Source organism: Girardinichthys multiradiatus, chromosome 1 (assembly GCF_021462225.1).
Source record: "Girardinichthys multiradiatus isolate DD_20200921_A chromosome 1, DD_fGirMul_XY1, whole genome shotgun sequence".
In the NCBI taxonomy this organism is placed as follows: Eukaryota; Metazoa; Chordata; class Actinopteri; order Cyprinodontiformes; family Goodeidae; genus Girardinichthys; species Girardinichthys multiradiatus.
The window spans coordinates 5636547-5649853 of NC_061794.1; the positions used below are offsets into that span (position 1 = coordinate 5636547).

The 13307-nt window shown below is 41.0% G+C and overlaps 1 protein-coding gene across 3 annotated transcripts; it reads right to left on the reverse strand.

Annotated features, from left to right (window-relative positions):
• Window positions 1-2407: 2407 nt before the first annotated feature.
• Window positions 2408-12999, reverse strand: gata5 (GATA binding protein 5). Of its 3 annotated transcripts, none has more exons than XM_047388114.1 (7): window positions 12553-12999; window positions 11008-11611; window positions 8396-8565; window positions 6675-6803; window positions 6415-6499; window positions 6164-6291; window positions 2408-3600 (listed from the first exon to the last, which is right to left on the reverse strand). In XM_047388114.1, exons 2-7 carry the CDS (start codon window positions 11492-11494, stop codon window positions 3481-3483), a joined length of 1119 nt encoding a protein of 372 aa, XP_047244070.1. In that variant the 5' UTR covers window positions 11495-11611; window positions 12553-12999; the 3' UTR covers window positions 2408-3480. The 3 variants fall into 3 exon arrangements, with proteins under 3 accessions (XP_047244070.1, XP_047244159.1, XP_047244239.1); XM_047388203.1 differs by having other exon boundaries at window positions 12440-12999; XM_047388283.1 differs by having other exon boundaries at window positions 2408-3597; window positions 12553-12996.
• Between the last annotated feature and the right edge of the window lie 308 nt (window positions 13000-13307).

The following is a 13307-nucleotide window of genomic DNA, read 5'->3' on the forward strand; positions in this document are numbered from 1 at the left end:
TCAAAGCTCCCCCGGAGGTGGAAGTTGAATACATCCCTGGCCAAGGGCTCTACCAGACATTTCCAGCAGACCCTCATTATGCGCTTGGGCCTGCCAAGTCTGTCCGGCTTTCTCCTCCTCCAGCGGATCCAACTCACCACCAAGTGGTGATCGTTGGACAGCTCTGCCCCTCTCTTCACCCGAGTGTCCAAAACATGTGGCCGAAGGTCTGATGATACAACAACAAAGTCGATCATTGACCTCCTGCCTAGGGTGTCCTGGTGCCAAGTGCACTGATGAACACCCTTATGTTTGAACATGATGTTCATTATGGACAATCCATGACTAGCACAGAAGTCCAGTAACAAAACACCACTCGGATTCAGATCGGGGAGGCCATTCCTCCCGATCACGCCTCTCCAGGTGTCACTGTCGTTTTCCACGTGGGTGTTCTAGTCCCCCAGCAGAATAATGGAGTCCCCGGGAGGGGCACTATCCAGCACCCTTGACAGGACGCCAAGAAGGCCGAGTACTCCGCAGTACCGCTCAGCCCGTAGGCCGAAACGACAGTATGGGACCTGTCCCCAACCTGAAGGCGCAGGGATGCGACCTTCTCATCCACTGAGGTACACCCCAACACGGGACGGCTGAGCTGGGGGGCAAAAAGTAAACCCACCTCAGTCCGCCGCCTCTCCCCGTGGGCCACACCAGAGTAGAAGAGAGTCCAGCCCCTCTCAAGGAGATGGGTTCCAGAGCCCATCTGTGCGTGGAGGCGAGCCCAATTATTTCTCGTCGACATCTCTCGACCTCCCGCACAAGCTCAGGCTCCTTCCCCCCCAGCGAGGTGACATTCCACGTCCCTAGAGCCAGCCTAAGCATCCGGGGATCGGGCCGCCGAGGTCTCCAGCTTCGTCCGCCGCCCAATCCTCTTTGTTACCGGTCCCTCACGGTTCCCCCTGCAGGTGGTGGGCCCACTGGGGGGTGGCCTCGCGTCTCTCGTTCGGGCTTGGCCCGGCCGGGTCCTGCGAGGGGCAACCCAGCCACCAGGCACTCTCCGACGAGTCCCGACCCCAGGCCTGGCTCTAGGGTGGGACCCCGGCTTCGCCATACCGGGCGACGTCACGTGCCTCGATTTAATAGTCGTCATGAGGGGTTCTTGAACCGCTCCTTGTCTGACCCGTCACCTAGAGCTTGTTTGCCATGGGAGACCCTACCAGGGGCATTTAAGCCCCAGACGACATAGCCTCTAGGGTCATTCGAGCACTCAAACCCCTCCACCACGGTAAGGTGGCGGTTCAAGGAGGGTTTATGTATTATTAGTTTCTAATTAATTAAAACTATTTGTTGTTCGTTTGTGATTTGCATTGTTAACTAGTTCTTGGAACATATACAATTTGTTGGTCCTAATTAGTTTTAAAGCTAATTTGACCTCAACCCAAATCCTCAAGACAAACCTTGGTTCTGAAACAAACCTATTCACACTGAACTATGAGACCTTTGTATCTTTGCTTTGATTTGTTAGTCTGACTGAAAATTGAATATTCTACTTTATTATTAATTTTGTTAATAATAATTAATTATAATTAGTAGTTGCTAATAGCCAAACCAAACTTGTTAACCAAATATATGCAAAGAAAATATATATGAACCTGTGGCACCTTTGCAAGCTTTACCTTAACCAAACCTATAGAAGACAGGCTTTTCTGGGAAGAAACATTTTTTCAGAAAATAAAGTTTGTTTTTTCTTCTTTTACAAAGGAACTGAATTATTTATTTCTCACTAAAAGTGTACAAAGAAAGGAGTGGCTTTACATCGACATCTACATTTGTCTAGGATGTATGAGCCAAACATATTTTCACGGCTAAATAATAAGAAACACTGCCCAATTTAAAATAGACATTTAGTGTGATAATTCTTTTAAATGGCTCAAAGTTTTAACATGTGACTCCAGTCTTGATGCAACTGCACTGGCTTCTGGTTTATTTCAGAGTGCAATGGAAGATTCTTTGACGGACTTGGAGAGCTCTCCACGGACCGCCAACCGATTACATCAGAGGACTTCTTCATCTTTAAGCTCCTTGGAGGGCCCTGAGGTCCTGTGACCAGGGCCTGCTGAAGGTGCTCCATTAAAAGCCAAAAGAAACAGAGCTTTTTGTTTAGTGGCCCCCAGATTGTGGAACTGCCCTCATCGAGACTTGAGATTGGTGGACTCTGGGGTCTTTTTTAAAAGGCAGTAAAAACATATCATTTTAAATCTGCTTTTCATTAAGTTCATAAAGTTTTTTATGTATTGTTGGCTTTTCGGTCAGTTTACCTGAATCACTTTGTTATTTTTATATTTTGAAGGTATCATATAAATAAAGTTTCACTTACTTATTTGAAACCTGTGTACATGTGTGAAATGATAAACCAACGTGGGTCAGTATCTTAATTATATCAAATTATAATATGTTTATTAACCTGAATAGATTTCAAACATCAAAAAATAAAATAGCAACAGAAACAAAAAGCTTCTCATAGAATCTACTCACATCTTGTTACATATTAACAAAACACTGAAAATTACATTATGATTACAATAATTCACACACTTGGCATTTCCCTTCAAATTAATTCATTGCACTTTTATCAATGTTGAATGTTGAGCCAGTAAAATGGTAAACCTTTGGTAGTGGGACATTTTCATTTGACATTTATAAGACATGTTTTTTCTGTGGTTTTTGTAAAACAAATGTAAAACAAACTGAGCCTTGTAGCGGAGGCGCAGTGAGCAGTGGTTTACAACCGGCTAGTTTTAGTGTCCACGATGACTTTTAACTGTCCTTATCTCAACATAAATAATGTGCCTATAAACGTTAATCATCTACATGTTGGTAATGAGACATGTTTAACAGCCATAAAGACTTATTTTCTGTCCGATTTCTTTTAAATTGCTCTGAAACACACTGGGATTGTTCTTAAAAGCTGTGAGGGTGGACACAAAGCAACAAGAAAGAGAAAAAAAGGCAATACAGTACAGAAGCTTTAAAATGTGGTTATTGTATCATTATCTTTTTACATTCCACTTGATGTCTTTTCATTGATGCACTCTGTTTAGCGTAATGTTTCTCCAAAAACATTTTTAAAAAAAAAGGTAGTTTATGTTGATGTAAAGAGGAGATATAGCTTGTTGGACAGATGTCAGTCCAAGTTCTTAGCTCTTGTTGAGTTGTTTATGAGTTTGTTGTAGATTGACAACACTCCTATAAAATAGAACTTTGAAAGTCCTGTTAGGAACTGCTCCGGGTGTAAGTAATTTGTTCATTTACAGCCAGTGTCTTCAATAACATTCCAAGATTAATTGGTAGTAGGTAGCCTTCTTTTTGTATTCAGCCCATTTTGATCCAAATAAAGGTTCTCCAGAGCTCTAGAGTCAGTGGAAGGTGTTGCAGGATGAAGAGGATTGTCCTTTCAGTGAAGTTCGGTTTAGTTGCTAAGGTAGTCTGGTTCTCTGAGGATGCTCATGCTTGAGACAGAGCGCACCAATTCTGTGAAGCCATTGATGTTGGGGAAAAAGGATAATCCTCGTATTTAATGTCCACATGTCCAGATCCTGTGCTGTCTAGTTGAGAGGCAGTCTGCTAAAAGGAAAAAGACAAATGTAAACATTATTATTCTGAAAAAACAATTCTTACCAGATATTTAACAATAACATCTTACAGGAGGGATTGCACTGTAGACAACTTCTCTTGTGTCTGAAATATCCTGTTTCTGTTCTTTTTTCTTCACATGGCTGAAACCTTTATGTTAATGTATCATGTCTGAACTAAGAAACTAATATCTGTCATAAAGTCTCATGTTTCATGGAGGCTTGGAACCCAAAAGAGAGACTCTGGTGGGGGTAGGTGTTTTTATATATTTTTTTATTTTGTTACTTTATTTTGTTTTTAAGGTTGTTTTTGGTTTATAACCTTATGGTTAACTTGGCTTTATTTTGGACCTTGCTCATGGTTTTTTATATTTTCCAGGTGGTGCTTTATTAGTTCTTTCCTTAGGTTTAGTTTGTCAATTGGATATTTGAGTTCTGTTTCATCAGTAAGACATTTGTTTAGGTTGGATTGTATTCTGTTTACATTCACTCATGTTTTGATTTCAGCCTCATTCAGCCCACCTGCTTCATGTAATGTCTCACTTCTTTCACCTATGCCTTGCTCTACATATACCCTTCTGTTTTGTTTACACCTTGCTGTAGTTTTCTGTTTGCCACGCCAAGCCAAGCCTGTCCATGTCCTCGACTGTTTGTTTCATGCCATTTCAATGTCTGTTTTCTTTGTCATCGCTCCATGCTTCATCAACATCTTGCCCCTCTGTAAGTTTTCACTTTTCTTCTTTTCACTAAACTTCTCCTGTCTGCAACTGCAACTCCTACTCCAAAACCACATCTCTGACACACTTAGGATTCTAAAACCAGTCTGCTCTGGTTTTACTCATGTACGACTCATGTGAGGCTTGGAAGTGGAGGAGTGAACATTTCCCTCGCTGATAGCATGGAGGTGCGCAGCTGTGTGCAGACTGGGTCAGCTGTGAGTGCTTTGGGAAGGGGGAGGGACCCACACCTGGACCTACTACTTGCTGAAAAGAGCAAGAACAATTCATTATTTCAAGTCAGAGTCCCCCAAAAGTCCTCAATAACTCCGGAAAAAAAAACTTTTTGAGTTTTCAAAATTTGCTTGTTTTGCAAAGCAGTAGCTAAAGGCTTGTGGATACAAAATATAACAAAAAAGTTGCAAATTTGGCTATGTTATTTCTTTCACATAAACAGCTGACAAACCAGCATGTTATCACCCCTTGTTGGACTTCAGGTCAAAAAAGGCTGGCAGCTGACCCAAAAAAGGTATGAAAATTAGAATTTTCTTCTCACATGTTCATAGTTTATACATGGAAACAATGTCACAATGTCAAAGACTTAAAAGTCTTGGACAAAACCAAATGTTTACAGCATATGTGGTTAAAAAAGTATTATGTTAAAATGATTATAACAAGATTAAGAGTTTGAATATGCAATTTCTACAATAATCTCCTGAAACATATCGGATCTGAGTTTCTTTTTACAATAAATATGAAACAATGAAGAAACATAAAGAAGGTCATGCTCTGATTTGAGTCCAATGGTCAATTACTATTATGAACAATTATTTTTGTTCATAGTATTATTTAGAAAATTGCCATGTAAATGTTCTTTAATTTAGATTAACCACAATGTTTAAGGTACTGAATTTCATAGTGATATTAACTCTGTGATTTCAGACTCCTGATGTTTGTTTTGCCTTCTAATGAGAAGCACTCATTTTTTTGTTTGTTTCCTGGTGACAAAAATTATTTATTTAAAAAAAGTTCACATCAAAACTGTTCATTTCAATTTATAATGATTTCATTAATTTTATTTAGTGATGACAGTTCATATTTTAAACTTTCTGTGGTGATTTTGGCAGAATGCCATTTTTTCTGATTAATATTGTTCCTAAAATTTCACTTTCAACAGGTTTTCCTGTTTTTTTGAATTTCTTTTTTTTTTGGGGGGCTTTGGGTATTAGTATTAGTATTAGTATTGATTCTGCCCTGCTTTAATTTGATGTTACCTCAAAAAAATTATTTCTGTTGCATCAAAGTGAACAACAAATCAGCAAAATATACCTGAAACAATATACCTTATTAACCTAAATTAAGCCCTCAGCATTAGACACTCCTCACCTGTTTGACCTGACAAACATTTTTCACCAGCTGACTAACCAGGTCATTGCCCAGGAAAACATACAAGTCACTAAAAATTTGTAGGAACTTTAACTAGACTTTTAGAGTAAGATTGAAAAAAAATCGGAGCCTCCAAATTTTAGCACACCAAGTTTCACTCTACTCTGATAAGCCTCGAAAGACCATAACCTCTGTACATAGGTCCCACCCCCATAGTGTAGAGGTGTTACTACATTAAAGTTACTTTGGCTACAGGATGGGGGCTGTATCAATACACCTGATTTGTTGCAACTCCTTAGTCTGATCTGAGCCTGCTAAGAGTGGAGAAGACTTTGTGCAGGATGTTGGATGCAATGCTGTTGAAGAGTCATTAGTCATTGAAATTATTGAGTATGTCTTCTTTACTCCATCCTGTATGGAGTGTCAGAAGATTGTGATGGGAGGAAATGTTACCTGAGTGCCAGATGTGATGGTCTGCCCTGCATAGGGTGACGCGGCCATGCTGGGCTCACTTTTAATGCTAGAGGCTTGTTCAGAGACTGAAAGGGAGGATGGGGAGCTGGTGTCTGACGTGATGGACCCTAAAAAATAAAACAGGACAATCATTTTTGCTAGTTATATTGTATCCATTTATAAATGTCTTTTTTCCATGTCCTCAGAATGATCATCATTTAACCAATCCTTTTCCCGTGCGTGTAGCCCACCTGCGGATGTTTTATTCTTCAGTATCTTGGGTTTACGCTTCCTTGTCTGAATGCTTTCTTTTTTCATGGCCAGAGGTCTGGGCACCTGGAGGGAGTACAGCAACACATCAGCTGAGCTTCCCTCCCAATCCCTCACACAACAGGAGCCACAGTGTGTTATGACAACCCACACAACCCCTTATCCCACAGATAACAGTGACCTTCATGCCCCAATTCTGCAGCGAGTTCATTAAAGGGGTGCCAGTGTTGGTGTGACCTACCCCGTGCAGCTTCATGTAGAGACCGCAGGCGTTACAGACGGGCTCTCCTTCAGCATTGCGTCTCCATAATGTGGTGGTGCTGGTGTGGCAGTTGGTGCAACACAGGCCGGCCCGGCGGGATGTGGTCTGCTGCAGGGGACAAAGAAAAAAGGCTATGCTAACTGGAAAGCCAAGCACAGCACTATGCAGCAGACCCTTTTTTCTCTCAGCAATTTGGCCCAAAAACATAAATAGGTTGTTTTCCTTCTAGTGCTAAACTCATTTTGCAGGCAGCAGTGAAAAAGCTGGGGGACTGCAAAGAACCTTGTCTAAAAACGTCTCATATCAAGGACAAGGTCAGTGCAGGACAAATAAAAACAGGGAGAAATGCTCTGCTGTGGCAGCTCACAGCCACATCTGTTGTGAACAGGAGAGTTCCTGGGAAAAACACAGCAGTGAAACCTTGGCACGCACCCTCTAAACAAACTGGACATCATTTACAAAACCCTGCCCAATCCAACTTTTACTTCTTTAGGAGTTTTAGAACAGCTTCATCCACATTTATCAATTACCAACTTCATTTTAACATGACATGAGGAGTAAATTATGCTGTTTGTCATAAAAGTACAGTTGCTGGTAATGATGGCTAAATTCCCTTTAGCTCTATCAGCTGTTTTCACAAAAAACTTCTAAGATAATATTCTAAAAACAACAACCGTTAAAAAGTTGCTTTTTGATGTTCCACATAAGAAAATGTTAGAACTTCTATCTTATGTAAAAAGATACCTTATATTATTGTTAATTGATTATTTATTTGTTCATTTATTATTTTCAGTGTACATATTAATGCACAAATAAAAACCCAGAAAATGGTAAACTCCAACAAACTCCAACTTTTCCATGTAGCTAAAGAAAAAACACTTTACCAACTACAGTAACAAAAACGCTAAGCTTGGAAACATTGTGATTTTAGGATTTAGATTGTTTATTTTTTTTGTATTTTATTTTTCTCTAGAGGTGTCCAAAGAAAGAGGTTTATAAAAGTTTACCTTTTTACCTAAATGGTATTTAATTTTCTAGATAACAAACTAAGCAGCTCAATGAATCAACTAATTAAGTGGCAACTGACTTATTAGGTTAAATAAATAAATAGGCTAACTACAAAACTAACTTACTAAATAAATACATATACATATAAATACATACTTACAAACATACTTGCATATATTAATGTTGTAACTGACTCACAACTAAATGATTAAATTATTAAAGCAGTAATTTCCAATATTAAATAATGAATAAATAGACTGAATAAATAATAAAATGAACAAAAGAAAAAAGAACAGGGTACTAATTGTACTAATATCCACTGTCCTATGGGAGATTTTATGCTGTGAAAGTATCTTGTGAACATTTGTATTAGTTTCCTGATATTTTCCCATGTAATTTAAATGACTTTAGATGCCACCATACAGTTTTTAATGATCCCACTGCAATGCAAAATAAAAAAAATAAAAATGCGGAGTGTGACTTCCACTCGGTTAAATTAGTGGATGCCCATTTATTTTCACGCTGCGTGGACAACTGGAAAATGATTTTAAATGGGCCTACTAATGGCCCCGCGGTGTTTCCATGATCTACAGCAGCCTGCAGAGCGATTTTAACGCGTGATTAAAACCCCTAAAACAGACTCTGTGAGCAGTGCCTCCTTGAAGGGCAGGACCGTTCGACCTCAGTCTTACCAGCCGTTTCTGGGGCTTGATGAGCGGCCTGTTGATGCCATTCATCTTGTGGTAGAGGCCGCAGGCGTTGCAAAGGTAATGACCGGTGCCGTCTCTGCGCCACAAAGGCGTGGACACGGAGCCGCAGTTCACGCATTCCCTGCCCTCTGTGGGCATGTCGTCCATCAGCTCTGAATGAAGAAAGAGAGAAGAAAGGAAACGTGCATCAGATAACATAAGTGATGCCTGATATTTACTGGATCAGCTATGAAATCGCAATATTCCTGTTTCACAATGAAAACAAAGGGGTCACTGGTTACAGGCCAGTGCGTGATAAATACCCAGCGGAGGAATGTAACCCCACGCTTCTTCTCCTCAACTCTGCGTGATGCAGAGATCAAACCCCTCTGCCAGTGAGTCATGAGAGATACAGACTAGTGGTGGGGCGGGTGTTTATCAGGATGATCCAGGATCCCCCTCAATCCATCAAAGCTCTGACAGAGGACGGGCTCCGGCCTTTAAGCAGCAGAATTCCTTACTGGAGCCGCAGACAGAGTGGGGTTAGAGCTGAGGTCCGGACAGGGCCGCTCTCAGCTATTCCTTTTAGCTGGTGGATTTAGTTCATCATAAAGTGAGGTGAGGTGGGGCAACGTGCGCATGCGCTGAGGATTATAGCGCTATCAGCATGAAAACAAAAGTAATAGCTTTCTTTATTATAGGCATAGGAGGAATCAAAAAGGCTAGGTCATGAAAATAATTCCCTAATAATCATATTCTCTCCAAAAAAAATTGATGTTACAAAATTGGTCAGTAATTATTTTGCTATATCGCCTATTCTGAGGGACTAATGTGCTTTAAACGACCAGGCCACTATTTATTTATTTAACACTGAAAACTATTCTGACTGAAAGCTGTGAGGAAACAGCAACATGTCATTTTTTTGTTTTTGAGAACTGAAATATCTGCTTTTCTTATAAAATTGTGAGAGAATGAGAAAGTGTGAACACTAATGCGGCATGACGCTCTGAAGCGTAAACATGTTCATATGTTAAGCTGTACCTAGCCACAATTATGTGGTGCTCCCCAATGAACAGCAGTCATTGAATCAGAGAGAGGTAAACAACTATAAGCCCTTATCTTTAATTAGTCCGGAACAATATATTTCATTTATTCCCTTTTTTGCTGAGGGAGGACAATATGTGTTCAATAAATATATTTATTTTCACTGATATAAAATACTTTCCAAAAAAAAAAAAAAAAAAAAGAGTTCTACTGCAACTAAGAAATACAACAGTAGGCCTGCTAAAATCAAACCTACTTGCAAGCTTGCCTCTTAACCAGAAGGCAGTCTTGGCCAATGAACATCACAGTTTATCTGTCAGGGAAAAGATTTACACATTTCCTTATGAGAAAACATTTAAAACTGTCAAAACTATTTCAAATACGTTTTATGCCTTCATCCCAACAAAAGCTTTATTTCTGTTGTTTTTTCTTTGCAACATGGAGGACAAACCAGATGAGCAAAGTGACCCTAATAATTACTTAGACTCTAATTTAGTTGAGTATGCAAACTTTAAAAAAATGGTTAGAAGTTGACAAAATGGTAAACATACTTCATTTCTTCTCAGATCTATTAAATAAATTCTGTCCAACTAAAATGAATCCAAACTGTTATTTGATTGGTCAAATTCTAACAGTTTAATATGTTAGTGTAAAAGCTGTGTCAGGTAATCTTGTTTTATTTTTAAAATGTTTTTGTGATGCATGAAGCTATAAAATGTCATAAAATATATCATCACCCCATCTACAAACAGCCCTTTAAATGAATAAGAGGAGTCAGACAAATTCAAACCAGTCGGTCCTTCAATTTTGCAGTAATTTGGGCAAAATCTAGTTGGAATTTTGAAATAAATTTGCAGAACAAACAGGCCCTAACAGTTGCTCTATAATTGAACAGAGGACAAATGAGGCTGAATAGCCAACCAGCCCCCCTCGCACGCTCCTATACCTGCCGTAGGTGGAGACGCTCAGGCGGATCAAGGTGAGAACTGCACCAACTGTGAGCAGCTCGGTGGCCTGGTGTGTATTGAACCTCGTCCTGAGGTTTGGGGATTAAATTAACACTTTAATTGATTGGTTTCAGTGAGCCTCTGCTTCGTGGAATGGGGATTGTCTCAGTCTAAGGAGGCATTGTTCAGTGGAAGCGCTCTGATCGGGACTGTTTAGGGGACTCTGATTGCATTTTGAAACGCATTACACTGGCCTCATACAGCTGCAGGGCTCTCCATCACCTCCTGTAATAAATAACCTGGGCCCAACAACCACTGATAAGCGCATTCCATAAGACAGTCACTTAACAACAGAAGCTTCTTAGAGAATTGAGATGAACAGAATCATGTTGGATCAAGGTTAAAAGGTTCTAACATCAAATTAAAACAACAGGGAACGCTTTGATATGTCAACATAAATAAAGTTTAAACCCCCCCCAAAAATAAAAAAAATCTATTTAAAACTAAACACGAGTTTTTCAAATTAAATTGTATAAAACGAAAGCTTCACAAACAAGCCAGATTCATTGTGATTTCTTTAAACTCCCAGAACATAAGTTGACTCAGATTTGGTTTAATACTCACCCAGACTGGACCTCCGTCCGCTCAGAGCTCCGTGCCGGCCATGTAGACTGATCACACCGCTTTCAAAGGGTCCCGGGGTCCATGAAGACGTGGCCATCTCTGGGCTCATGTAAGCGTACGGGCTGGAATATGAGCCCCCCACGGAGCGCATCAGCGTCCCTCCGTACTGACTCTGGTAGCCGCCGTCCCGCCCGGTGTTGGTGCTGCCCGGCGGGCTGTGCGAGTAGGAGAAGCCGTGCGGAGGGTGAGGGCTGCTGGTTGCGAAGGAGGAGCCGTCAGCCGCGCTCTGTGCCCAGCCGTGGTGCCCGGCCAGGCCGTGGGACTGGTGGCTCGAATCGCAGGTCTGCAGGTAGGGCAGAGTGGGTAACATGGCCGGGACCCTGGTGGTGGGGACGTACACCGGAGAGCTGGCCGAGGGGTGGATGTAATTCCCGGTGTCATGGGGGTAAGGGGACTGGTTGGAGGACAGGGCCAGGCTTTGGTACATTCTGACAACTTGTAGCCTTCAGAGGAACCTGAAGATCAGATGGAGATTCCGGTTGTCCCCAGTTCTGCCCGGGGAAACGTTTCTGTGCTTTTGAACCAATGGTTATTCAGCAAAATTCTGCCATGGAAACATTTAAAGAAACATTTTTAATTTGTGAAAAGACCCGAAAAACAATCGCAGAGCTCAATACATACTAAGTTTAAAGCAGTTCTTCGATCGGAATAGCACATAATCTGAATAACGGTACAGTGCAAGGAAGATTTCTTTGCGTTCAGCAAACTGAACCCCCCCACCCCCCACCCCCCCACCCCCAAGCCTTACTGTTCTCTGCTGAACACTACACAAAATGTTAAAGATGTGATATAAATAAAGATGTTAATGATGTTAGAATTGAACCATTTTTGAACAGTACATTTACAAATTAACATACTGGAAGATATATTTTAATGGCTGACATTTAAAGGTGTCCAGATTTCCTTTTTAGTGTATGCACTTTTCTTTTTAAAAATGGCCTGTCTTTCATAAACCAGTATTTTTTCTCTTGTTTAAATTCCAGTTAGTTTTTTTTTTTGGTAACTTCACAACTAATTAACTTAAAATGAAATGTATTTGTAGGCTAAAATTCAATTTTCTTTTCGCCCATTTTATAAAATTGAGGGCAAAATGTGTCTTTGATCTGTAAATGTTGTTTTTTATACGTCTGTGCGCAGAAAACCCAGGAAAAGGTTTTAAAACAGTAACTATGAACAATTATTCATCCCCATCAGTCATATTTCACTTGCATCACCTGTCTGACATGAAATTGATTAAAATGACATTAAGTGTCGCCGCTATCTGGGAAGCCACAGATAGAGCAGCCAATCAGGGGGCGCTCAGATCCTCCGGTCTCATTAAATCTCGACCCGAATGGAAAATGAATCGAAGACCGTTCCACATTTATCTCACCCCGGAAATATTTTCTTCCATGAATAGTAATTCAAATCGCAAAAGTTGATAATGGCTCTCCGCTGCATTCGCGCGTTTTCTCCATTCCCAGGACTCTCAGAGTGTTATCTCACCAGATAAGGACGGTCCGGTGATAAAGCAGCCCGGTGCCCCTCAGCAGAAACTCAGCATCAAGAGAGGAGCGCACTGGGGAAATCTGGTCACTTCGCGCAAACACAGAACTTCTCCGCAGCCCTCAGTTGCAGCGCATAAAAAAGTTGGAGATGATGGAATCAAAGCCGCTTCTTTCTGGGACTCTTTGCTTTGCTTCTTGTTTGAATCCTCTGATCGCTGCAGCGCGTCTCTTCCTCTCGGTGTATCTGCAGATAGGGGCTGTCGCTGATAATTGCTGATATGTGTGTGCTCCTCTGCGCTCTCCCACTGGAACATTTGTACGGGAAGAAAACACGTGACGCAAGCCGCCGCTCCGAGGTAGGCCAAGGTGGGGAGGAGATGAGGAGGTGGAGGCCTGTGGAGGGAGGACCCCTGGTGAAGCAGAGGGCCCAAAGCTCCTCAACCAGGGCGTCAAAAAGGATACCCGCTTTCCCCAGCATGTGGGTTAACTTTTCATGCGCTTCATTTTAAAGACAAATATGATTAGTTTTCTTTGAGTTATACCTTTGGTTTAAGGGATTTACTTTAACCTCTACAAACCCAAAAAAATCAAACCAACCCAGAGTATTTCTATTCGTTTTAATACAGTGTTCAAGGTGACGTTTGTGAAATTGAAAGTTGGCGCAGTCAGTGGAAAGTAAAAGTCAGATTTCCTTTTTTTGTTTTTATATAAGGATATAATGTGAACAGTTATCTTTAAGGCCGAAACAGAGCG

Coding starts and splice junctions, on each gene's coding strand:
- gata5 (XM_047388114.1), bottom strand. CDS start 11,494: ATGTACCAAAGCCTGGCCCTGTCCTCCAACCAGTCCCCTTACCCCCAT. Junction 6,804..8,395: donor TCAAGCCCCAGAAACGGCTG/GTAAGACTGAGG, acceptor TGTCCCCTGCAG/CAGACCACATCCCGCCGGGC. Junction 3,601..6,163: donor CCATCACATCTGGCACTCAG/GTAACATTTCCT, acceptor TTTTCCTTTTAG/CAGACTGCCTCTCAACTAGA.